Here is a 26,813-nt window from a genome sequence, read left to right on the forward strand (position 1 = left end):
CTGTGTAAGGGGGGGAAAAGTCTATCCTGTTGCAGAAGAACTTTTTTTCCATTTGGGTTTCCTGCATAAGAGGATGGATTGGAAGAGGTCATAGTACATTCTCCATCCCCACTGGCTGGAGGCATTTAGGAGCCAGGCACAAATGCTTGCTTGTCCAATTTGTTGCTGCTTGGGATTTTTGACTTCTGCCTGCTTGCTTGTTGGATCCTGGAAGACAGCTCTGCATTGCTGAGCATGTTGTGGGAGGCATACTTGTGCATGGCTCACAGATGTGCCTGTCAGTGCTGCATCCACACTGCTTACTTGACATGTTTGTAGTCTTAAGGAAAGCAACCAGATCATCTGGAAAGATTTTCTTTGAAAATTGCTTGGTAAATGCCTTAGAACATCCTTCTTTCCTGTAAAGAAGAGTTCAGTGTCCTTAGACTTAACTCGGCTTGAACTGCATTTTACACATCTGTTGGACTTGCTTGTGTTAGTGAAGAGTTCTGTTATTCCATGTACCCAATAGCCCAGCAAACTGCGGACATCTTTTCCATACTAATCAATTAGTCATCTAAGATGTTCCTGCTTTCCAATGAAGTGCTGGAGTAGCAGTTGTTGCTTGTTACAAAAAGTTTGTATGTCAGCAGATACTGTTACGCTTTCTGCAGAGCCAGCAGCAAACCCAAACCCTAATCAAACGTAATGTGAGAAAACTGTGCCAGTGAGTTGATGGGTTGAGATTAACCGTGCTAAAAAGAGGCAATTGCATAATAAATTCCACAATAAGCTTTTTTTTTTCCCCCCAAACTTTTCTGAAGAGTCAATATTATAAACATACCAGCTTAAGGACTTCTTTCTGCTTCTCTGAAAATCAATATGGAAGCTTGCACGGAATTAATGTGAAGAAGGAAAAGGAGAGCTGTCCATCACACACCCTGAACCAGGACAGTTGAACTGTGCATAAGCTGTGTTAGCACAAGGCTCAATGCGAGACTGCACTGGTGTGAAAGCATTGAGCTGAATTAGGTGTTTACTGGGGAATATAAGTTGTGAGCTTGCAGATATTTTGCCATAAGAGATAGGAAAAGGGACTTGCTAATTAGTGCTTTTTCCCCCCGTTACTGCAGTAAGACATAATTTGAGGACTAACATACATGGCAGGGCAATGTTCAGCTGCCTTCCGGAATGGCGTGGGTTATCAGCTCCTCTGCTACGTGGTGCATCCATGGGTAATTGGTGTTGCTATTTATGGGCTGAAGTGAACGTTTCTATGTCAAACTGGTCTCTGTGAAGAGAAAGGTTTGAAGCAGGCATGCATCTGGTGTCATCCTTCTCTGTCTGAAAACACCTTTGGGGCAGGAACATGAGGCATCTGACTGGTGGTAAGAAGATGATCTGGATCTGATTGTTGGCTCTGCACTGATGTTATTTTTGTTATTATTTTTCACAATTGCTCTCTTACAGATAGAAAGTTCAGACAGAATACTTTTTTTTGCCTGTCTTTTGACTAGTTTAACATACAGACACTCATACATAGACGTCAGCACCTTAATTGCTGAAAGTTTCTGGCTTTCCAGCAATACAAATCCTAGCAAGCTTGCTTAAATTCAAAATTTACCCCTATCCCCCTGCTGAATTCTAATGACAATTGCTACAAAATCTCATGCCTGAGTTAAGTCCCAGTCTAAGTAATTTTCTTCTCAAAGATGATTTTTTTTTTTAAAGCAATTGTAAGAAAAGCAGTCTAAAATTGAAAAACCCATTGCTCTTAACTGCATCATTGTTATTGGAACTCTTTACCCAAAACATACAAAATGCTCAACTTATACTGCCAAATTAGAAGTAAAAGCTAAGCTGTGATTAAATCATTTCCATTTAAGTGTATAATTTTCAGGACAATTTAATACCATCCATTCATGTTGATATTTCAGCTGCCAAAAAGTCATCTTTTTTTTTTTAGTGTACTTCTCTAGTGTATAGCCTTTAAGATCCAGAGGCATCCTATGACAGTAGGAGGGGATGAAAACAGTGCTGGGGTAGCTTTGAAGAAAGCTTTTATGGAGCTCTTGCTCATTTTGGATGAGGCTCCACGATGTGATGTGAGCCTTATAGAGAGATGGGGCCAGATGAGGTACTGAAGGTGGGAATAACTTTTGGTGACTCAACCAAACATGACCCCATATCAGACATGAAGTCACAAGATTATATAGAATTCCAGATTTACCTTTAAAAAAGAAAAGTTTTTTCCCCTGGGAGTCCACAAATAAAGCCTGTTAGATGATAATCTATGAAGTAATTCATGTCTGAGTCTGCAGGAAGCCTGAAAACCATCTCTGATGTAGGCAATGGCTCCATCATCCAGCAGGGTGTTTGCTTTCCTCCTGTTCCTGATGGGAGACTGTGGGTAAGGAAAAGTATGGCGTGTTTGCACCTATTCATTTATTAGCACCTCAGTTCCCTGTGGGTGAAATTGGGTCTCAAAGGAGAATATCATGGTTTTGGGGGGCCTCTGTTATACTTTCACACAGTATTGCCTCCCTCAAATCTCCATTTCTGCTCTTAGGATACTATTTTTTGAGTATCCAGCCAATACTGTGACTGGGATTTATTGCCGGTTCAAGTAGTACCAAACCCTCCTGTGAGGTGTTTTTATATCTGGATGCTGTTTTGAACTACTTTGAATGCAAAGCATCTCTTCAAAGATACAACTGTGGATTGTTTCCCATCTGGAATCCTTACTTTTGATGATTCAGCTGTTGGCTGAAATAACCCAAAATGTTGGGTGGTTTGTTTGTTTGTTCGTTTTTTGTTTTTTGTTTTTTTTTTTTTTTTTTTTTTGGAGCACAGGAATTCTCTGTAAATCTGTCTTCACCTGGCTGTTCTTTCAGGCATTACTCATTTGTGGAAAGGAATATTTTCCCCTTAAAAAAAAAAACACAAAAAACAACAGATTTCCTCCACGAGAAGGAAATCTGTTGTGGTTTTTTTTTGTTTGTTTTCTGTAATTATTCTGTATTCTGTAATTATTCACTCTGTAATGTCAGACCAAAAGTTATTGGCTTCACTCACTTTTTTTCTCAGGAAGGAATCTAGAAGGCAAATACCTACAGAACCATTTATACCTCTGACATATGTGACTGCATCCTACCTACTGTTGTCTCCCACCTCACTTGTTGGGCAGCTGCAAGCTGCTGTCCTATGATACTTGATCTTACTGTTGGTTTTGTTGTTTTGTTTTCTTTTTCTAGGTTAACTCAGAGGACTCTTTCTTCCTCTCTTTTCCAAGCAGGAGTTTGAGATTGCCATCTTCTGTACCCTAAAAGTCTCAAAGATGTGGAAAACTTTCGCTCTTCTCACAGCATCTTATTCTCTGGCCTCAAATGTGCTGCAGCATCTGCAAAGTCTTCCTTGCAGGATTAGAAATAAGAACTCTGTGCCCTTGAAAGGAAGGAAGCTTCCTCAAAGCCCACAGGAGTTTCAGTTCGGACCCTGCAGCCTCTCCCTGGTGTTGAGATGATGGACTTAAAAAGTTTGAACATGAAGTTATAAGTGTTACATGGGCTCACTTCAGAAATTTTGGGGGCTGCTTGTGATGGCACAGTTGGACTGATGGTAACTGAAGCACAGACTTTGCGGGTGAAGGAATGTGAAAAACATCATTCATAAAATGAGACCATTTTACAGTGCTGTTTTTTTCTCTTACTCCCCTCAAGGATCAGATTCTGGTTTAAGGGAAGCCTATGGTAAAATCATAGCATTATAGAACCATAGAATGGCTTAGGTTGGAAGGCACCTTAAAGATCATCCAGTCCCAACCCTCTGCTGTGGGCTGGTTGCCCCCCACCAGCTCAAGCTGCCCATGGCCCCGTCCAGGGCCTTGGGCACCTCCAGGGATGGGGCACCCATAGCTCCCTGGGCAAAAATAGAGCTTCTCAGACAAGTACTCCAAAATGAGGCAATACCTATCTGATGGCCTCTTCTGCCCCAGTGTCTATTTACTGTGACAGTTTTTGGTTACATTCCAAGTAATATTTTGTATGTGAGCGCATACATGTCTCATGCCCACTTGCTTGCAACATCTGTCTTTAGCCTGTTACAATTTTTTGGGGCGTGTGTTAGTGAAATCAAAAGGTATGAAGAAATAAAGCAAGATGTATAAGAAGCCTCATGCTACAAGTAAGATCAGTAATGCTTAAATCTGATACAGGGCTTTTCCATGAAACTACAAAAGATTCTCAAACCTGCTTTCTTGCACTGTTTTATTCTCTGGCTATTTCCACAAACTTGTGAGAAACAGGCATTTGGAGTACTTTAAATGTTTCTCCAGCTCAAACAATTCTATGAATTCAGTGGGCGCTGGACTCATAATCTTCTAACAAAGTGGGACTCCTTTGCTCTTGGATATCTCAAGTTGGACACTCACAATTACCGTATGATTCTGACCTTAATCTCACTGTGCCCCAGTTTCCTGTCTGATCCCTTTATGACAAGGAAAAAGGCGGAAGTTCACTGATGCCTACCAAGCACCAGGAGATTAGTGAAGAGCACCATGAAGAAATTAATTCCTCCATACTTGAGTGGATTTTGGCTGGGGTCCCGGCAGTATGGCACAGGGCCACGTTGAATGAGAAGTGTGAAGGAGAAATACTGAGCATTCCATTCACTGAGAACCATCCGGAGTGCATCCTAGATGTACAGCATGCAGGAAGCCTGGATTCTTCCTGATTCCTGGGTGCTTGCCTCAGCTATCCACATCTGTCTGAATGCAGTATCTTCACGCAAGTTCTGCATCCCTGTGCTTTGTACTGCCAAAGATAGTAAGGGATGGGAGCTCCGTAACCTCTAGGTCAGGTTGTCAAGACTTACCTGTGCAACACAGCAGAGAATGAAGAATTCTCACTGGTGCCAAGTCAGATACCAGCAAGTACTTTGGCTCTGAATTTTTGTCAATATTTTCCATCAGTTTTTATTTTTATACCAAAGTAACAAGTTTTGTCAAGGTTGTATTGATTTCCTGTCTGTCAAACCAATTGTTCAAATTTTGAAAAGGGAACAAAACAAAAGATGGAGAAATAGGAAAGAAATTATAATGTAATCCCTCTCCCCACCTCTTTTTCCCCTCACAATTATTCTTTCTTGCTATTACTAGCTGTTAACTTGGCTATCATCAGCTGTTAAATACTCTACATGCAGAGGTATTTGCTCCTTTGTGAAGTCTGCAGTCCCAAAAAACAATGAAGGAATCCAGACACATCTTCTGGCTGCATCTACCATAAGCTCTGAGCTTAGATTTCATCTGAATGGTGAAGGTACAGAAGGGGCAAATTCTCGTGCAGCCAGCATGCCTCAGACCTCTCCCTCTGGCACCTGTTTGAGCCTCTATTTCAACAATATACCCATAGGTGATGAGATACTGGAAACCAAACATTGCTGGCTTTGGAGATCACTGTTGGTTGGTTCACATGCTTGAATGGCTCAGGCCATTGGGGCAGATAATCAGAGCTCAGTGTCTGACCTACACTTCTTCTAGGAGCCCCCTGAGTCCAAGGTGATGATTCTTCGTTCATAAATTTGTGGGAAATACATGCTGTGGAGAAGAACTGTTTTGGAAATATTTAGTACTCCCTGAAGTAAAATAACCCTGTCCTGTAGGTTCACATTCAAAGGATCAGCTCTTCTCCAGATGGACATGAGCTGTGCAGTGTGTGGCTGGCTGTGCTTTTGCTGTGTTTGTTGATCTGTGCACGTGGGGCATTGGGCTTTTTGTAGATGTAGTAGGTGAAACTGGGTAAAGCCCAGAGTATTGGACATGATGGAGACATTTAGGAGAAAGGGTCAACAAGAAAGGGGTTGATGTGTAAATAAAAAGGCGTGTGTCTAGAGCATGGGAGATTTCAAAACAAGGATGGGAATTGAGTACAAGAATTCAAATTGTGTGGAACAGAGGAAACAGGTGAGCAGAAGCCCCAGCAATGCTGTACAGAGAGGTCAGATGTGTGGTATTGCCTGTACACAGATATTTTCAATGCCTGTGGCTCATCTGGGTGGCATGAAGGTGCTGTCCACCCACCAGCCACCAAAGCCAGGTTTCCCTGTATGGGGCAGAGCTCAGCAGCAGGATCCTTCCACCCACTGTAGTGGAGATGCTCCTGTCTGCATTTGTTAAAATGAAAGCAGAACCAGATCTCAGCTGGCAGCAGCAGCACTCCTGGCTCTAGGACTAGAAGCGCTGCTCCTGCAGCAGCTCTTGGTGAAGCAGAGCTCTTCAGCTCTAAGCAGGGGTTGTGTGACCTCAGCACAACTTTCTGGACCAGGGCCTAAGTACGGGAAGGATGGGATGCTGGAGGCAGGCAGCAGAGTGCAGCACATCGGCCGTGCTCCTGCCCTGGCACGCATTGCCTAGGCAATCTAATAGCTACTTGCCATTGCCTTCTACGATCCTTCCTATACTGTAGTTGCATGCAAAGTGAGCAGAGGCAGAAGAAGTAGGTGGAGAAATTCCTTCCGGGATTTTGCTAACCATACCTTCAAGAGGCAATGTTCGAGCAGACCGTGGCTGGAGCAGGAGTCAGCGACAGCCGTACGGCGGTCAGCGCGCTATCTGCACTGACTCATCCGCTCCGCCGAGGCTCCAAAGCTGCCTCCCTCTGTCTCTCCCTCGCACCTGCTTTCCCTGGAAAATGGAGGAAGCCCCCAAAACTGGTTGATGGATTCATGCAAGGCTTTTTATACATTTCAATGCACACGATGATCAGTGGGCAAAACACACCCGGCTTCAATTTTGCGATAGAACATTTAATGATCCGTTTGCCCCCGCTGGGAACACGGGAACGCCGTCGTAAAAAAGCAATTTCCAGATGAAAATCTAGCGGTTTGACGTTCTCTCGCTTTCGGGCAAGGCACAACTTCCCAACGCTTCCTCGCAGACCGCATCTCACCCTCGGCAGGCAGCACTCCCGCGTGTGGGAGCCCCGCTCCGCTCCGCCCCCGCTGCCCGTCCTGGAGCGGCCCGGCTGGGCGGACGCGCAGGCGCAGGGGGGCGCGGGCGGCGGCGCTCGGCGGCGCCGTGCGCGGCGGGTCCCAGTCCGCGCTGCAGCCGCCGCGGGGGCGCCACTACCATGAGCGGCCGCGGCCGCCCCTGCGCGACTCACGGGCACCGGGCGCACCAGCCGCCGCCGGCCCCCCCCCGACGTCGCCGCCGCCGCCGCTGCAGCCGCGCACCCCCGGCCCCCGAGCCCGGCGCTGCAGGATGCCGGGGGGCAAGAGAGGGCTGGTGGCACCGCAGAACACCTTCCTGGAGAACATCGTCCGGCGCTCCAGCGGTGAGAAATCCCCTCCGTCCGTCCGTCCATTCATCCCTCCATCCCTCCGTCGGTCCGTGCCGGAGCGGCGCCTTCAAGGAACGGCTCCGCCCGCGCTCCTGCCCCGTCCCCCCTCACCTCCGACGTCTCCGCGCAGCGGGTTCGGAGCGGGTTTGCTAAGACCTTCCTGAATATAAGGACTCGTCGTTCGCGTTTCTGACATTCCCTCCACTCCTTCGGGTCGGGTTTTCCTTCTCTTTCTTCTTTAGTTCTCTAAGAATTAGCCTTGCGACCGTTTTCAAAGTCTTTTTGACACTTCAAAGTGCGTGGCAAAGGTGCTGAGGTGAGAGAGTGACTGCAATTTGGGGATGGTCATCCCGTACAAATCGGTGAAGAACCGCCGGCAGCTGCTCCTGTGCCCGGCGGATGCTCACGGCACTGATTTAGAGCTGCAGGAACGATTCCCTGCTGCCGGAGTTCGTTTCACCCTTTCAGTAAATTGCAAAGCAGTGGCAAAGAGCACTCTGCACAGCTCCGGTGAAGTTACTTAGTGGCTGTGGTCTGTCTCACAGAGTTGGGTTGATGGTTGGGTCGGTTGATCTTAGGGGTCTTTTCTGACCGTAGTGTTTGTGTGTTGGTGTAGGTGCTGCTTTGGCCAAGCCTTGTGCTGCTTGCATCCCTTTTCTAAGCTGTTTTTTGTTCTTTTTTTTTTTTTTTTTTTTTTTTCTTTACTGGCACTGCTGAAACACAAGTACTTGCACAAATGTCATTTGCTGAAAAGACTTTGCATCTTCTGAAAGGTTTCTTCTTGAAGAGCCCAAGCTTAGAGCAGCCTATGCATGGGAGTGAGAGAGGTGGGCAGAATGGGGCGTTGAAAAAAGTTCCCAGATATATTATTAATGGAGTCACTAGTGTGATGTGAAGTCCTGTTGGGAAGTGTTTCCTCCCACCTGGCTATTCCTCATCTCTGGATTTAGCTCACATTCATACTAATGTAGCCTGGTGTGCTGGATTGAGTCGATTTTGATGGTAAAGAATGAATTAGCGATTCATTGATTTCCATAGAAGGAGTGGATTGAGGACTTAGAATTTGTTTAAAGACATTGCCTGACAGCATTTTTTGAGGAGGTTCCCACCCTCTCCTGCTGCCCGCATCAGCTCTGTGGTCAGCAGCTGACTGTCAGGCTCTCTAGCTGCACATCACTGCAGGCTAATTTCCTGCAAAAGTGCATTATTTACCAGAATATTAAATGCAGGCTTTATTAATAGGGTTTTACATAGCACTTGCCTTCTGATAATTCCAAAGTGCCAAGTGGAGCTTAATTACACTCTTAAGCTCATTGAGGAAGAGGACACACAGAGGTGTTCCCCATGCATTCTTAAATCTGTGGCTCAGACACCACGGTTGTTGTCCCAGAGTCGGGCACAGCTGGGAGCAGGGTTTGGGAGCACCATGCTTCTGAGTCGTGCTCTAATTAAATCACATGTCCTCCCTGCTGAGGGCTCAGGCAAGCTATGAGATGTCAGGAAACAGGAAAACTCAGACAGCTTTGGAACATTATCCTTTAAGAAAACACCTATTCCTCCTGCCCAGATTTTAGACTGGCCTAATTTGGGAGCATAAATCATGCCAGTCTGGTCTCCATTCTGCTTTTTCTCTGCTGAAGCGTGATGTTACAGAGGCAAATCTGTCCCGTTGGACATCAGAGCAAAAAATGGATTGGGAATTTGTTTTTTAACTCATCTTAGCGATCAGTGTTGTGCACTGAAACATGATTTAGTTCTTATTTTTGTCATCCAGGTCACAGCCTTATTTGGCCTTTATAGAAATAGTAATTTTCATTGGATTCAGCTCTGCTTAATCCAAACTTAATGGTGTCCAGTAGAGCAAATCTGGTTCAAGTATCTTCTGCCGACGCTTGGTGGAAGGCACGGATTTGGGCTGCTGACCACGTCCAGGCTTTTCTTTTTATGCTTGGATTCACCAGCTCTGAAGGGGTTTTTCAATGTCAAGTTGAGGAAGAGGAGAAAGGAAAGACTGGTGGTAGATTTTTAAAACACATCTTGAGCATCCTCAAAAAAAACCTTTCCATCTTCTTTCCTGGTTAAAGAACACTCTCTTTTGAGATTGCTCGCACTCACACAATCCCATCACACTTGACCGTAAATCTTTTCTTAACATCCAGGGGAGGGCTTGTAGATGGAGATAATATCATCTTTTAGGCCAACGGATACAGCTGAAATATGAGTTATTTTGGCAGACGGGCTCTTCATCAGGGCTGAAATGGAACCGGTGGATTTCAAAATGAAACACAGGTGCAGACAAATTATTTGGAATTGGCAGAGATGGATCCAAACAAGAAAGCATTTATAGACAAAACTGCAGCAGTTTTAAAGCGTGGAACGTCAGAGGTTCCCAGCAGGAATCTAGTGTGGTGGGCAGCCTGGTGCAGAAAGCAGCCGTGTATTTGATTTTTCAGCCTTACTTTGGGATTTGCTTTTTAGGAATGTTGTGAACCTACAGCATTTGGTTACAAATGAGGTTAAAATTGGGGGAGAAATGCTCCCTGTGTGTGGTTGGCACAGCATCCGAGAGCCCTGCAGGAGATGGGGTCAGCATGGCTGTACAAAGGGACACAGACCCCCAGAGCACATAGAGCTATCTTCAGGGTAATCAGTGCGCTCTGTGCAAGGGTGTTTTACTTTCTTTTTTTCTAGCACAGTGAAAATGCACCAAGTAAAGCTCTTATCTGAGGCTCCCAAGGATTGATGGGATCTCGCAGCAGCTTTGGCTGCGCCCTGGGTCTGGAGAACACCAGTGTTCTGCTAAGCTGAAAGAAAATGTGTTTTGTGGGAGCAGTGCTTGAAATCGCATTAAGGTGACTGCTTGCTCCTGCCATTGGTGTTTTGGGCTTTTAATAAGCACCTTTCTTAGGGCAGGGTTCTTTCTTAAAATGTTCTCAGCAGATGCCTGTTATCACTGCTTTTGTTGGTTGCTCCTTCCGTGCTGGTGTTGACCTCGGCTCAGCAGTGTGGGTGCAGATTTGGGCAAATCCATGGAGCAGGGCTGGGCTTTGTGTGCTTATTCCAAAAATCCATCAGATCTCAGGGGCAGAGAGGTGTGGAAGGCGAAGACAGATGGACAAGACAGACACATCTTGTAGCAGCAAAAGCATCGAGCTTTTGCTTATGCCTATGCTGTGTTAATAGCATAATTTGTTTCTTTAGCAGAGGTTGAGTTTGGAAAAAGGTTAGCTCTGGGACTTTGTGGCCAAATGTAATAAAAGCGAAAACAATCTAGTGAAAGACAAATATGATAACAGTCATCATTATTCCTTTTTGTTTCTATTGCAATAACTGTTAGAAAAAGAAATTTCGTGTCTTTCAGAAATGTGTTTTGACTCTTGGGCTGAACTCATGGCTCTGTAAAGGTTATGGTGAAATTCCTTAATTGAGGTAGCATTCAGTTCCTGGCCTCTCACAGCCTAGAAACATGTTTCTGCACATCAGCTCCCTCAGACTGAGTTTTGTGCCCTGTTGGGTGCCTGTGAGTTTGATGAATAAGGGATCAGCCTGATCACAGGTTTTTGGATGCAGGTTGGAAGGGGCAACCTAATCTGGTGGGAACCAACCAGCCCATTGCAGGAGGTTGGAATTGGGTGGGCTTCAAGGTCCCTTCCAGCCCAAACCATTAATTCTGTGATCCAGGAAGAGAAGGCAAGTAAGTATCATGCATGTAGTGCTAAGACACTTTTTTCATTCTTATTAGAATGGTACTAATGGTAAAGTGTCTGCTGTCTCTCCCACTAGTCTGTACAGTGTATCATAGAATCGTAGAACGGCCTGGGTTGAAAAGGAGCACAGTGCTCATCCAGTTCCAACCCCCTGCTGTGTGCAGGGTCACCAACCAGCAGACCAGGCTGCCTGGAGCCACATCCAGCCTGGCCTTGAATGCCTCCAGGGATGGGGCATCCACAGCCTCCTTGGGCAGCCTGTTCCAGTGCCTCACCACCCTCTATCTATTCCTCCTAATATCTAACATAACCTCTCCTGTCTCAGTTTAAAACCATTCCTCCTTGTCCTATCACTATGCACCCTTGTAAGCATACCTGAATTCTTACAGGCACGATGACATAGTGTTGTTCTCACTGGACACGATACACGTAGGCTCTTTCCCAGATTAAATACAAGCTGCATTTTCATCTGATCCAAGTTAAATTTCATTTGGAGCAGAGAAAATGATCTTCAATGCGAATTACTTCAGGTTTACAGATGTCTGTTATTAGGGGTCTTCTGCAGTAAAAACCCTGGCCCTCAGCACTTACCTAAATTATAGAGTGCCTTGGGTTGGAAGGGACCTTAAAGATCATTGAGCTCCAGCTCCCTGCTACAGGCAGTGTTGCTGACCACTGGGTCACGCTGCCCAGGGCTCCATCCAACCCAGCCTTGAGGATGCTGTAAACCACAGGGCAGAAATTTCTATCTTCCAGTTCCATTGGCTGCAGGGATGTGGCTGAAGGGATGACCACAAATTTGTATTGTTGGGGTTTTCTTTGGCACAAGGCTGTGTTTGTGATTTCTTCGGCTGCAGGTGGCCTGCTGATACAGAAATCAATGCAAAGTAAGTTTATACATGAAGCAGCATTACTAGCTGACACTTGAGAGTAGTTTTCAATTGCCCTATTTCCGTAGAATCATTACGATTGGAAAAGACCTCTAAGATCACCTAGTCCAGCCATCTATCTATCACCAATACTGCCTACTAAGCTGTGTCCCAAAGCACTCCATCTGCCCTTTCCTTGAACACCTCTGGGGTCGGTGACTCCCCCACTTCCTTGTGCAGCCTATGCCAGTGCATCACTGCTCTTTCTGAGAAGCAGTTCTTCCTAATATCCAACCTGAACCTCCTCTGGCATAACTTGAGGCCGTTCTTTTTTGTTCCAAATCCTGAAACATAAGGCGTATCTGATGCCTGCTGAAACTGGCATCACTTTAAGTGGTTTAAATCTTGATTTTTATGTGTTTTCTTATTTTTAATTACAACAACTGTATATCATCGCATTAATTTATGCACTCGAATAATGCCGTATGGTTCGCAAAAGGAATAGCTGGCTCTCTGAGTGGAAGCCTTGTAAAGTAGGAGCGTTCTCTTTTTAATACTTCTTCCTGCACGTCTCTGGGAGCGGGTTGGGGCGGGACGTCGCTCTCCTATGGGATCTGGGCGCTGCCGGGCGCTGCCAGCAGAGGTCAGTGCGAACGTTGTGCGCTCCCAGCTGGTACTGAAACGAGAGGAGAGCAAAAGGCAATCGTTGATTTCTCAAGCAAACCTCTCCGTGGGAAGGAATATGCAGCCGGAGAATAATGTCAGGAAGTTAAGTGAGCTGTGGAAATGCTTTTAATTAGCCTCTTTAACGGAGGTGCCGGTCGGTGGTTAGCGTGGGTTTTGAGTCGTTCTCCCGGTGAGCTAAGGAAACAGGGTTTTGTGGTTTGGTAAAATTAAATAAAGGAAGAAGATTTTGGACTTAGCTTCCTAAATAATCTGCTTTTCAGAAAAAAAAAAAAAATCAATCTAAAAGCTTTGTTTAATCAGCACGTTCAGTGCCTGGCTGCATTGCTCAGCGTTGCCTAACCTGGATGGCGGGGCTCAGTTCTGCACTGCTCTCGGTGAGCAGCCCTGTGCAGGAGTGCCTGGAGGGCACCCAGAGCTGGGGCTGAGATCATGGAATTGTCATGGAATGGTTTGCGTTGGAAGGGCCCTTAAAGGCCATCCGGTCCAAATCCCTGCAATGAGCAGAGAAAGCTACGGTTCCATCAGTGCTTAGAGCCCCTCCAGCCCGACCTTGGGTATCTGCAGGGATGGGATGTCCCCCACTTCTCTGGGCAGCCTGTGCCAGTGCTTCACTGTCCTTATTATAAAAAACTTCTTTATATCCAGTCTAACTCCCTCCTCTTTTAGTTTGAGACCATTTCCACTAGCATAACAGACTCTGCTGAAGACTGTCCCTTCTTCCTTGCAGTCCCCCTTCAGATACAGGAAGGTCTCCCCAGAGCCTTCCCTTCTCCAGGCTGCACAGCCCCAGCTCTCTCAGCCTGTCCTTGTAGGATGGTGTTCCATCCCTGGGACCATTTTTGTGGCCCTCCTCTGACATGCTCCAGCAGGTCCGTGTCTCTCTTATACTGAGGACTCCAAATCTGGGTGCTGTGCTCCAGGAGATGCTGAGATGCTCTGCATCAGCCACATGTGGACACCTGCACAAGGAGTAGTGCACGATTCTGTGTCAAAAATGGTTTTTGGACATTCAGCCCCACGCTGTGAAATTGCAGCCAGGGCTGGCTGAGTGTTTGCAAGACGAGCATCTGCCAGTGCTATGATTTTCTCATCTGGGAATGCGAAGCAAGCGTGCTCGTTTGTATCTAGCTAGAGTTGTGGCTTTTGGTTGCTCCCTGAGGATGCCCGTGTGCCGTCTGCGTGCTCCAACTTAAATTCAGCCTCACAGCATCTATCTTGCACTCAGCATAATTGTAATAGGGAGCAGATTCGGCAGTGGCCTTCAGAAGATAACTAGCATAGGATTAGTCTAACCAGAGAATAAGTGAATATGTGGTAGAGAACTTGTGATCTGAACTAAATGAGATGCCATTTATCAGGCAACTCATTGCAACTTTCTCTTGTCCTTATTGATCTGAAGCTCTTCCTGAGGTCAGCGAAGTTGTGCTGCAGTAAAGGAGGAGAACCATGATACTTGTGGGATTTCACATTCAGAATGATTAAACATAGTGTTTGAACTTTTTGGAAGGTAAATTCCAGATGGATTCTCATCCTTTAGGTTGCTTGCTGAATTGCTGAAAGCTGCTGCGTTGCTGACCGAGTGACTTACATGTGGATTTCCAACCTCAGCCAGTGTTGGATGACTTTTAGGAGAGGAACACCAATCTGGGGAAGGAATTAGCTTTGTCAGTGTGGTGGCATCTTGCTCTGGGTTTAGCCCTCCGTACCTTTTCATACTGTGAGTATTAAATAAAAACAATGGAGGTGCAGAAAGGTGACATAGAGAGTTTGTCCTTCAAGAGATTACTTCTCAGGGAACGCTTAACGTGTTGGATAAATTGGATGACACTGATGTTTTGCATGCTCTAAGGACACCAGGGAATTAACAGCTTTGTTAGAAAACAGCAGTGTGGTTCTGCTTGGCTGCTTCAAGCACAGCAGTTTGTCTGCAGCTGACCCCAAGATTGGAGGAGTGTTGATGCCAGCCCAGGGTGATTATAGGTTGTCCGGAGAGGTGGTACAGACCCCTTCTCTGGAGATATTCAAGATCCACTTGGATGCTTTCCTGTGTAACCTACTGTAGGGAACTGCTTCAGCAGGGGGTTGGGTTGGGAGATCTCTAAAGATTCCTTCCAACCCCTGCCATTCTATGATTCTGTGATTTCAGAGGGCTGAGTGCCTGCAGGGCTGTCCTGGACATCAGGATTTTCAGCTGAATTCTGTAGGGATGCTTTGAGCATGGGATTGGATTCACTGTATACCAACATCAAGAGAAATACATACAATCAGGGACAAGACTTGTTTAGAAGAGCTAAAAGGAAATAAAACCCAATGTTTTATGCAAGTCCCCTCCCCAGTACAGCTACCAGGACGCCCACAAGTTTTGCAAGGTGATCTAAACCAGATTGCAGCAATATGCTGACCCTGCGTGGTTAAAAGCAGAGCCAGTTGACAGCACTTTAAGTTGTTTAGTGCTTTTAAAAGACAACATGAGCAAAAAAGGCAAATTCCAGGCATTGCACAGAGCCTGTCTGCTCCGTGCTGCACTTGCTCTGTTTAAGAAGGGCAGGAATTCAGAATGATGGCTCAGTGTGAAATTGTTCAAGTTAGGAATTTATTCCGTGGTGGAAGCGCTGCTTCTTTTTATCAATATCATTATTTTTGTTCCACCACTGCTTCTTTTTTTTCAGCATCTTTTCAATGGTGATTTAAAAACAAACAAACAAAAGGTTAGTTGTATCCTTTCTTGGGAAGGGATGGAATTCTGAAATGGTAATTTAAGCAATTTTGTTCACACGCGATTCACAAGCATTCTGGAGGAAAGATGATTAGTGGCAGTGTTTCTCACTTGGCTAAACATATCTCCTGCAATGATTTAGCTGTTCTTGCTCTCCTTTGATTACATAACATGAATTTTACACTACTTTGGGCGTTTTGGTGGTTAAAAAAATTGCTTACATACTGTGGTCAAAATGAGCCTTGGTGCTGGGTTGAGTATTAGTTGCTGCAAGATAGGGTAAAATTAAAGGCTTGCTGCTGTATAGCATGAGTTCCTTTATACGTCAGAGCCTTTTTGCAGAGTAGAAGTGCAGGAACAGCAAATACAGTGCCTTTAACAATTATTTACCTCAGCTGCGTTTTCCAAATCTGTAATTCTGCTATGTGCACTTAATATCCTTATTCCTTGCCATCTCTATTAACTTTATAAGTGAGAGTTGTGTAAGCTAATAAAGAGCTTGCTGACTTCTGAAGAGGAACCTAGCAGCTCCTGAGCCCTGCTTCCCTGCTCTTACAGACAGGCACTGGTTTCACACTCATCTGGTTGGACAAACCTACAACCTACAGATTTGTGCTGCAATATTTCAGAAGGGGAGAAAATGATAGTTTAAGGGAATGACATCAAGACAAGCTTAGAAATAATAAAAATTGACTTCTGTCTCAAAGGAAATGGAGAGTGGAAATGTATTTTCAGCACATCGGAGAAATCCAAGCGAGAATGAATGTTAATCGTTAGGCCAATCGTTATTGTGAAAGTTTTGAAGTTAGCTGCATGTTAATCTCTTCAACGTGTAATTTATCACCAGGTGATCACTCAGTGCACAGGTGCACAGAGTTTTGCATGTGGAATCAAACCAGTGTTCTGCCAGATTTACTGCCTGCCTTCAGCAGTGCCAGTACCTAGAGAGAACTTCTTCCCAGCCTCCACCATAAAGTGCTTGTGAGACCAGGTGCTGCTTGATGTGGAGGGCAAAGTCAGATTTATCCTTGTGAATGCCTCCAGTATCATCCTAAAAAAACATCTAGCTTGCAAAATATAACTCTTTCATCTTCAATCCAACAGGACATCCCAGCTAGTATCTCTGAGCGTGGGCCTTACCTTGCAGGCCTCTATGGGACTTGGCTATGGCATCACCACAGCAGGGCATAGGGGATGCCAGGGTGCCCTTGGCAGAGAGCTCCTTGTATTGGAGCTGCTGGCAAATCAGCCCTTGAGGAAAAAGCATGTGGTCCTTGGGCTTATTCTTGGTGCTGCTCTGTGGCAACTGGACCTGGAGAAGAAATGAAGTTTTCCTCGTCCTCGTCTCTTAAACCAGTTCAAGCAGCCATATGGAGATCCAACAGTCTGGAATTTGCCTTAGTCAAATTAATGAAGAGCTTAACCCAATGTGCAATGGACCTCATTTAGACAGGAGACCGTATCAGTGAGTGACAGAAGTATGGAAGTTGAACATGAAGATAGTTTTAGTCCAAGACTGGCTATTAGGACCCAACTCTAGAGGAAGCGAATGCAGAAGTGGTCTTTCACAAGTGGTTAGTGATGATGATGTGGTGCAAAGCAGTCTCTCCTCAGTCTACCTAGAACTCACAAATTGTAAAGTAATATTCTCTGCTGTTGTTTGATCCGGAGATATTTTAGAAATAGGGAGGAATTAGTATGTATGCTAGGGAAAGTGATGTGACTACCAATAAAATGTAGGGAATGCGTGGAGTCTTGAAAATGCTGAAACTAGGTACCCAATAAAACCCCAGGGTAAGACATTGACCTGCTCTTCTTTAAATTTATCAAGCTGTTTCACTGAACAGAGGCATTGATGAAACATGGATTTCTATGGCTTTGTGCCTACAGTTAGGCTTGTTGGTCTTTAACAAGACGCGAACATTGACTCAAGATTTTTGATTGAAACAGGACACACACACTCGTATGCACATGCTGAGCATGGATGAAGAAGTGCTATTTACTGTAGAAGGCAAGGTTTAAAAAAAGTGAGCTATGTAATGGAATATTCACAAAGACAAAGGAAAACATACATTGTAGTATTTGATCAAGTTACTAGTCCATGTACTAGTCCATCTATCTATCTATCTATATATACACATATGACTTTACAAGTACTAATATTTAAAATACATTTCTAAACTCTTTTTTTTTCAATTTTATGATTTTTTTTTTTTTCTTTCTTGAAAGATCAGTAATTGGGTGATACGCTTTGTTCCCTTCCAACATCCTATTGGATTTCGTCAGTTTAATGAATGCCTTAGCAATTATTTTGAGACTCTTGTATGTAAGAAGTAGAAAATCCATGGAAGATGACCATTGAGTATTGTGGCTGCAGTGTGTATCTTCTGCAGTGTATTTTGTGTCCTGAAACGGGGTTATGTGATAGAGATACACATCCAAGATATCAGATGGACAGTTTCAAGACAGGGTTATTGGCCTGTGGGCTGTGGTTCTCTGGGGAGCACCCAGATGTCCACACATCCTTGAAAGAGTCTGAATATAAGCTGCCTGTAATTGCCCAGGTTGTGCTCGTTCTGTGAGCACACAGAATGGTGAGAGCAAAAACTTGAAGGATAGCCTCTTTGCAAATCAGACCTTGCTTTGACTAGAGGACTGATATTGGTTGCTGGTAGCAGATGGTGTGTACTAAACATCTGCTGGTTGTAGCAACTGCATGTTCCCTTAGCCTGAAAAATTTACACATTTTTAAAGTTGGCATTCAGGTTTAAGACTATTTGTGATGGATTTAAATGAATTCTTTAAGCCTGTGAGCTTAGGAGTGTTAGATTTCACAAACTAAACTTCTATTTCTCATGTTGGTTGGCTTTAAAATATTTTTCAGTCAACTTTTCTGTAGAAACTGGTTTTTAGATTATTATTTTCCAAATATAGGTTTAGAAAGGAAAAATAAGAAATGACAGTTGTTGGTTTTTTTTTTTTTTTTTTTTTTTTTTTTTTGAATATGCTTTCCTTGTTCAAAAGAATAATGCTTGAATAACATATGCTGCAGTCACAGATGCTGGGAAGGAAGCATACAGCTTGCAGAAACCCAGTGTCTTATTTATGTGAAAATTAATGTGTGCACCTGAGTGTATGTCTGTAAAAGTAATTGGCGTGACATTCTTCAGCTATTAAAAGAAGAATTTGTAAGAATTGCCTTTATTTTTTTTTCCTCTGGAAAACTGCTGAAAGGAACTTTTACTACCATTTCTATACAGCTGGGGTTTTAATAGGTACGTTGTAATGTTTTTTAGCAGAAATAAGTGGGCTAGTGTTAACAGTTAGTTCCACAGCAACTGTCACAATGCAACTGAAAATTACAATTGAAAATAAGCAAAGCTTTGAAGATCATCACAGACTACAGCTTGAGAATCTCCACTAAGTGATATACTAAGTGAGAAGATTATTTTTGAAACAACGTTACAATGTTGATGAAGATAAAATCCCACTGTGTGTTTAAGCAAGATGAGCATTTCCTTCCTTAGAAATGCTTTTCCAAAAGCAGAGATGGAAGAATACCTCCAAACTGGTGAATACAACTATTTTAGGACTAACTTGTAATGTGGTGGTGCCAGTCCGTGCGTGTAAAACTGTAGGCAATGACTGAAAAAAACAGATGATTGAAGCAGTATTTAAACCTGAGTTCAGCCTCCTAAAAATACTCCTTACTCATATTTGTGTATTGACAGCAATTGGTGCATGCTGCTAGGATGAACCAAGCCCGCTTTTTTGTACCTCAGTGTAGACTGTAACTGAAATCTGATGTGTTTTGTGTTATTTCAGTGCTTGTTGAAGGAGGAGGAGTTTACTTATCTTAGGCAATAGTGTCATGGTTTGTCTGGGAACATATGGTGCAATAAGGTCAAGTTTCAAATTAATTCAAGGTTAATTTCAAGATATATATACATATAAAATGAAATGTGTCCTGATATTATGAATAAATGAATCCTTTCTAAATCATTAAAGAGGGGGAGCTTATGTCAGTATTATAATTTACTGAAGCTATTTGTTTTACTAACAGCTGTCATCTTTCATCACCGTTTGCCTTCTGATGCCCACTTTGATTTCAGTCCTCTCTGGAATTTCCTGATGGAGGTTTCCACCGTGAATAACTCCGCATCTGCTATATAACATGGAGGATGTTTATGTGCTTTGCCACTGACAACAGCCCTTTCTTTTTCTTCTCTTTTCTCTTTTAGAATCCAGTTTTTTGTTGGGAAATGCCCAGATTGTGGACTGGCCTGTAGTTTATAGTAATGACGGTTTTTGTAAACTCTCTGGATATCATCGCGCTGACGTCATGCAGAAAAGTAGCACTTGCAGGTAGGTTGTTCACTGCTACTCGATGCACTTCTATAGCTACAATCTAGGAAGAAAAATCAGGTTTTGGAAAAGGATCGATAGGAGATCTGTCTTGCAGAAATGAATATACTAGTGGTTGGTGACCCTGCACATAGCAGGAGGGTTGAAACTAGATGATCATTGTGGTCCTTTTCAACCCAGGCCATTCTGTGATTCTGTGATATGGTAAAACATGCAACCATATGCATTCAGTTGAGTACTTTGTTGACTGGTGCCCAGTAATAATATAATGACCAGTTTTACCAGGATTAAACAAACTACTCAGATACTTTGGTCCCTTGCTAAAAGTGGGGCAGTTTTTAGAGTCCTGCAAGACTTAATCCTAAATTAAAAGAAAGCTAAATTCCAATATTCTTTTTTAAAAAATTATTATTATTATTGTTATTATTTATTTAGAGCATCTACAAATTTAATGGGTTTCACTCGAGCCATTATTGAAGTCAAGACAAATCTTGGTTTTGAAATTCCTGTCATCCTCTGGTAATTGCTTAAATGCAGTGAGCATTGCAGTAGTAAAGACTGTTCAATGGAAAAATGTTTGATGAATTTTAGCACTGAATGAGGGCCAACTAGAGGTGTTCCTGAAGCTGGGGTAAATATTTTGAGGGTTTAGACATCATTCTTCACTCATTTGAAATCTGTCCTCATTAATATCACTATGAATGTGTTTTAATGGTCTGGTGAAGAAAGTGATATATACAAGTGATATATTTCAAAGTCAATTTTAGGAGATTTTTGTAGACTTTCATTCTGGAAGGCCTGCATTGTGCTACTCTGTTGCTCATATTGGTTCCTGTTGTTACACACACACTGAGAAGGCACAGTGATGTGCAAATGGCATCTTTATTCCCAAGAGAGCGATTAGGCTGATGATGTATTTACTCTGAGCATTGCAGCTTTATGGTTTGGTTTTTTTTTTCCCCTTTGTTGGTGGTCTTTCAGGGGTGGACAGCTGTGATTTATGGTTGGATGTGCATCTGCGCCTGCTCTGCTGCATCCTTTAAAAGGAAATGCTGTGGGAAAAGACTAAATCTCTAATGCGTGTGTGGGTGGGTGAGGAAAGTAACCAGGAGTGGTGGAGGCAGAAAGGAATGACTGAGATACCAGTTTGTGTAGGTTTTCCCTTGATGGCTCAGGGAATGACCAGCTCTAGGGCCCTGGGAATAGTGGGCTGCATATCTGCAGGGGTGAAATGCTGATGTGTGGTCATGGCTCTTGTTTGCAGGGAAGAGGAAAAGCCGTGGGGGTCCGGTGTTGCTCTGTGCAGCCAGGTGTCCTCCGATGGGCTGTGGAGGAGAGATGGGCACATGCTGCTGACACGAAATATTCATTCACGTGGCAGCAACCAAGTCAGTTACGTGATGGGGCTGAAAAAAACAGTGTTATCACAGCTATCCCAAATATGCTTACACTTGCTTTGCTCTTTTAAGCTGGGTCTGTTTCTCTGTGAGCCAGTGCTTTAGCCTGTGCATGTTTAAGTCATTACACACACAGAATGGGATTTTAGGAAAATGTTGGGAATAGCTTTAGCAATACCTCTTTGTTAATAATTCCCCTGTGCCTGTGAGGGGACCAAAAGTTTTAGTTAATCAGAGCGACCTTTATGAATGTGATGGACTCTATTTGGTAAGCATCCTGTTTGGGCTGTATTCAAGTGAATTATATGGAGGCAAATGCAAGGAGAAGTGATCATGGAAAGTGGATCTGGTAGCAAATATGTATGTACATACATATATATACGTATCTTTTGTATTTTTAATTCTGCATATCCATCTCTGGATTTTGGAGAGACTTCTCTACACTGAAATCATGATCAGCGCCTCTTTTGTGTCTGAGCCTTAGCTGATGGAGTTATATTTACAGTGTGATATTTCCTGCTCCTTAGGAGACATCCTAGTCATTGCAGAGGAGAGCTGAGCTGGAGAGGCATTCAGCACGGTCTGACAAGCAGCACACACCCTTGCAGAAAATTTCTTTGGGGCTGCTCTCTAATGAAGAGTTGTGTGGCTGTCTGACATGGAAAATGGTCTTGAGGCCAGTAGTGCCTTCTTAGCTTTACTTAATAGAATGCCATCGTAAGTTTTAGGTACCCAGAGCTATTATTTCTGTTATTTTCCAAGTCAGGTTCTCAGTCCTGATTTGCTGTGTTGGACTGAGATTGTTGCATTATGCATAAGAAATAATTTATACGGAATTTTTGCTTTCCTGTTCTAAGGCAAATGTTATGGGATAAGAGTGTTGTGATGCCACACTTTTATTACAGGATTTGATAGGATCTGTTTCTAGAGCTCGTTAACGCCAAAAATCCAACAAAAGAAAAATACACAGATAAAATCAATGTCAATCCAGATCTTGATACAAATTGTTATCTACTTATCGTAAGTGTGGTACAGGAAAAAAACAATTTTTCAGTTACTTGCCCTTGCCTATAAGGTATAGCAACTTCAATTTTCACCCATGCTTTTCTCCTGAGTAGTCCAGCAGTATTCATTATATCCTATTTATGTCTGTCACATGCCATACTATACACTGGGGCTGCTCATTTGTTGTGATGTTCAGTCTTGATTGATACTGGAATGGACGCGTGGCATTGCATTTGTGAATGATTTTTGATCCAGCTCAGGCAGCCAGGTAGTCCCATAGCCAGCTGGTAATCCCTCTGATTCTTGCACTTCTCTCATCTTTTTAATTAGCAACAATATATGCATTGGCAGGAAAATCATGCTGAAATAGCTCAATAGAGGTGCCAGTCTCTTAGTTTCAGGGACATTGTATAAAAGGCAAGGTACATATCACGCTTCCTGAATGTTGCATGATGGGGTGGGTCAGTGTGTGTTCTTTCTGGGAGCACAGTACACCAAAAATTGCAAAAATAGCTGGAACAGAATTTATCATGTAAGTGAATGCTAAAATGCATGAGAATTTTAGCTGGAAAAACTTGTGTGCTTGTGTTGTGGTGCCAAATGGAAAGGAGCTGCCGGTTCAGAAGGAAATGGGAGGGCATCTGCAATTGCAACACCTCTGACATTCAATTAACTGCAAAACCCTTGTCTGAAGGTGTGCTGCTAGATTAACCAGCGTGTAGGAGAACCACTTGTTTCATGCCCAGTTGCCCATAGATATGACAATTTATATGTGATGAGTACATAGAAAAAATGAACAGCTCCAGGCCATTAAAACCCTATTAAACGCCACAAATAATATCAGTATTTAAAATTGTTTCTTGTCAGTTAAGTTCAGTCTTCCAGGCAAGCCTTCAGAAGGGCAGACACCCTTAGGTGGCTGGTTAGTAGATCTGCCCTGCCATTTTGCACTTGGCTTTTGCCCCAGGCTTTCTTCTCCTTACCCTTCCTTGCACCTTGAGCTTCAGATCAGCATGGGAATAGCTGGATGCTGCTTTTGTTTTTAATGAGGAAACTTGCTCGGAGACCCGTTTGTGTGTTGCCTTCCAGCTGGACAGTGGGAGTAAATTGGATCTGCTTGCTGCAGTTGTTTACAGGTTGCATTTCCACTGAAACACTTGCGCGGCTCTGCTCAATGTCTCTGTTCTCCCTTGTTTTGATTTACTGCCACAGCAAGTGAGATGAAATGTCTGGGAGTCCTGGCTTCTGTGGAGCTAATGGCAAAATTCCCACCTTGCTCAAAGAAAAGGGGTTTTGCATTTTGGGTACAGTGTGCCAGACTTGAGACAAGTTAAATTTGATAGTGGGATGTTGCCTCTGTTAACAGATCTACCTATATGAGAAGACCCTCTGCAGTGCCAAAGCTGTGTACAAAAACTTTTCTGAGCTCAACAGTGAGACCCAAGGACCTGCCTCACTCCTCCTTGGGAAAGAAGCCTGCTCCTGAACTCAAAGAATTGTGGGGCTATTGAACCATAGAACAGTATTTGCTATTCCTCTTGAGTAGGCCTTGGTTGCTTGTAATTGATGTCTTTTCATCTGATACTTCTGGATAAACAGAGCTGTTAGCTGGATGTGGGTTCATATTCTTTCCATGTTTAATCTGCCCTCTTATTTGGTGAATTGAAATAGCCACAAACACCACCCTGGCATGCACTGCATACAAGGAGCTGCTCCAGTGATGCTTTTCTGGATCCGAACAAAGAAAATGGAAGCACAGTGCAAAGCTTTAGATGTGGCTTTCGCATGGAGGGATGCTTTCAGTGGAGGGCAGGAGGAATGGCATCTGAAATGGCAAATGGCCTGTTGCAGAGATGGGGAAGATTATGTAAGATTGTTTCTTTCTCTGAGTATTTCAGTAAGCTTTGTTTCTCTTGTTTCTCTTTGATAAGTCTGTTTTCTAGATAGTAAGATCCCCAGTAGCAGGCTGGCTGGCTTTTATATTTATGTCTTGTACAGTGTGCACTGAAAGAACTTGACAAGCAATAAATAACAAAAATATGAGGCAGAAAAAGACAGAGTGATTGACTGAAGAAGTAGGAGTCCCTCCATGTATACAAAATAGGACAGATTAAATTAAACCTATGATAAGCACAGATCTTATATAACTTGCACAGTGATTGGCTTGAAGGCCCTTTTGGTGCCTGCTAGTAAAAAATTGGCTTCTGAAAAATAGTTATTTCCTTCCACAAGCCTTTTAAATGCCTCTTTATACATGAAAACAACGCAAGATTTGAATTTTACAGATTTATGACAATAATAGGCTGATATTAAAACATAAAGTTGATTAAATTTTTAATTCATAGAATGGCTTTAGTTGGAAGGGACCTTAACGATCGTCTAATTCCCACCCCTCTGCTGTGGACAGGGCTGCCACTCACTATATAAGGCTGCCCAGGGCCCCATTCTGCCTGGACTGGAATGCCTCTATGGCTGGGGCACCCACACCTCTCTGGACAGCAGTGCTGGGGCTTCACTGCTCTCTGAATAAAGAATTTCTTCCCAACATTTAACCTAAATTTTCCATTCCAGGAGCCTTCGCTGCTCCAGACTTAACAAGCCCAGCTCCCTGCAGCTTTTCTTCATAGCAGAGATACTCCAGCCCTCTGAGCATCTCTGTGGCCTTCCTCTGGTCCACCTCCAACAACCACACCCCTCTTGTACTGGGGGCCCCAACCCTAGATACAGTGCTCCAAATGGGGCCTCGTGGGCAGAACAGGGGGGAACGGTCTCCTCCCTGCCCCAACTGCCACCCCTCCATTGATGCAGCCCAGGATACTGTTGACTACAAGTACACACTGCGGGCTCACGTCCAGCTTTCCACCAGGTAGACCTAACGTATAGGTCAGCGCTTGTAGCATTATGGATGGTTTGACATATTAATGGTAATCAGTGACAACTTTCTGTGTTATAAAGCCATCTAAAGTCATAAGTTTAGCAAATTTTCATTATTTTTTTCCTTTGAGACTTAAGAAAAATGTTTTTAAGCCTTGAGATGACAAACCCCCCACCCCCCCCCAAAAAAAAAGAGATCCCTCCCTCAGCTCTTATTTTGTCTTGCAGATTTGAGCAGTCTTCTGTACCTCATCAGTACATTGAAAAGGGTTAGATTTAAAAAGAAAAGCATTCAAGCTTTTGTTTGTTGCCAGCTCGTGTATAAAACACTATTGGCTGAGCTGCTAAAGGAAAGGCAGGCCATTTGAAAGCGAGCAGCAAGCTGTGTTTTGCATTCCCTGAAGAGAACTATGTGAGTTAGTGACATGTGGTACCTTAATGAAGCCTCCTCCCCAGTAGTGTTCTGTCCTGACATCCATCACTGCAGCGACATCTCCATTGCTGTGCTGACCCAAGGCTGACAACACCATATAGTGGGAGCAGCCCTATCACCTCCCTGAGCCAGTTGTAGGGAAAGGATCCACCATCCAGCCTTCATTGAGTATTTTAATGTTTGCCAGGGCTCTAATCACTGTGTTGTTTTATTGTTTCTTTCAGAACAGTGGGCATAATATAAATATTTATTGAACCTCTGAAGGTCTGTTGATCAATAAAAAGGGAAGCTGGATTTAAGCCGCAGCAGCACTGATAGCCTTTCTTTTTCCCTCTCATATTCATAGGGCTGTGTGTTGTAGGTTTCAGCTGGAGCTCAAAATGTTTGTGAACAAAGAAGATGGAGGGGGGGAGTCTGATCAGTGAGGATTGTATTCATCCAAGTGTCTGAAAGCTTTTATGCCATGCTCCATTTTCCTTCAGTTCTATAATTGGGAATTTGCACAGAGCAGTCTTCACCTATTTTTAATCCAGGGGAGATGACAAGAAACGCCTGGCTGTTTTCTCATAAAGGCTTTCACAAGTAAGGTCATTGCGGGTGGGTTTACTTGCACCAGTTGAAAGTCTGACCTGGAAAAGAGAGCAAAGATGAAGTGGTCAAGGTGCAAGAAATAGCAGGGCTAAATTTAGGTTTTTCTAATCTTTGTCTGGAGAGACATGAGTCTTCAAAAATATTTCAATGTTTTTCCATATTTTCAGTGAAATATTAAAGAAATGTGCTATACCGTAAGAAAAAGTGAGTGTGTGGTTACCTTTAGAAGTAATGCAGATATAGCTACAGTGGGACAACTCTGAGTGAATTCTCAGACAATCGCAGTAATTAGTTCTTACTGGGTAATTCCTACCTCAGTTTGTAATTGGTATTTAGATAAAGGATTCTGATCCTCTTGTCCCAGATGCATGTTGGCAAGATTAGATCTGCAACCATCAATATTGGTTCAGCCGACAGCTGTTACCTGCTGCAGGTCCTTGTCTTCCTTCAGCATCCTTTTCGAGGACTGAATGAAATTTGAGATGTTTTAAAGGTTTTGCTCAGTGATCTCCAATTTCACAGCAATATTCTCATGGCCTCAAGCTGTGGCAATAATGGTTTTATAGGCTATCAGCTGTTTTTCTAACAATATGCCCTTAAAGATACGCTCAGAAAAGCACTTAATGAAACATTAGATGACAGCAAATACATCTACTTTACATAAAAAAGGCAGTGATGGTTTCTTACTATTGTAGGTTTTGTAACAGCCTTGCGACACAAACTATTTAAATGAAAGTAAATGATAGTTAAACTATGGTAAATGACAGTGAATAGCATCCCCAATGGCTATGCAGTCTGAGGTGGCTGCTTGTTGTTTTGCTTGTCTAGGACGAATAGAAAAATGTTTTTTTTTTCT

General features: G+C 43.5%; 1 protein-coding gene across 1 annotated transcript in view; it reads left to right on the top strand.

The window, feature by feature from the left end:
• Positions 1-7,234: 7,234 nt before the first annotated feature.
• The window catches only part of KCNH5 (potassium voltage-gated channel subfamily H member 5), a 142,277-nt gene continuing 122,698 nt past the window's right edge, over positions 7,235-26,813 (top strand). Inside the window, exons 1-2 of the mRNA XM_042814238.1 lie at positions 7,235-7,307; positions 19,534-19,657. Of these exons, the coding sequence (XP_042670172.1) occupies positions 7,235-7,307; positions 19,534-19,657 (197 nt within the window). The remainder of the gene's footprint in view (positions 7,308-19,533; positions 19,658-26,813) is intronic.

Source organism: Centrocercus urophasianus, unplaced genomic scaffold, assembly GCF_019232065.1.
Source record: "Centrocercus urophasianus isolate 14NV4802_14NV808 unplaced genomic scaffold, USGS_Curo_1.0 seq_14, whole genome shotgun sequence".
NCBI classification, from domain to species: domain Eukaryota; kingdom Metazoa; phylum Chordata; class Aves; order Galliformes; family Phasianidae; genus Centrocercus; species Centrocercus urophasianus.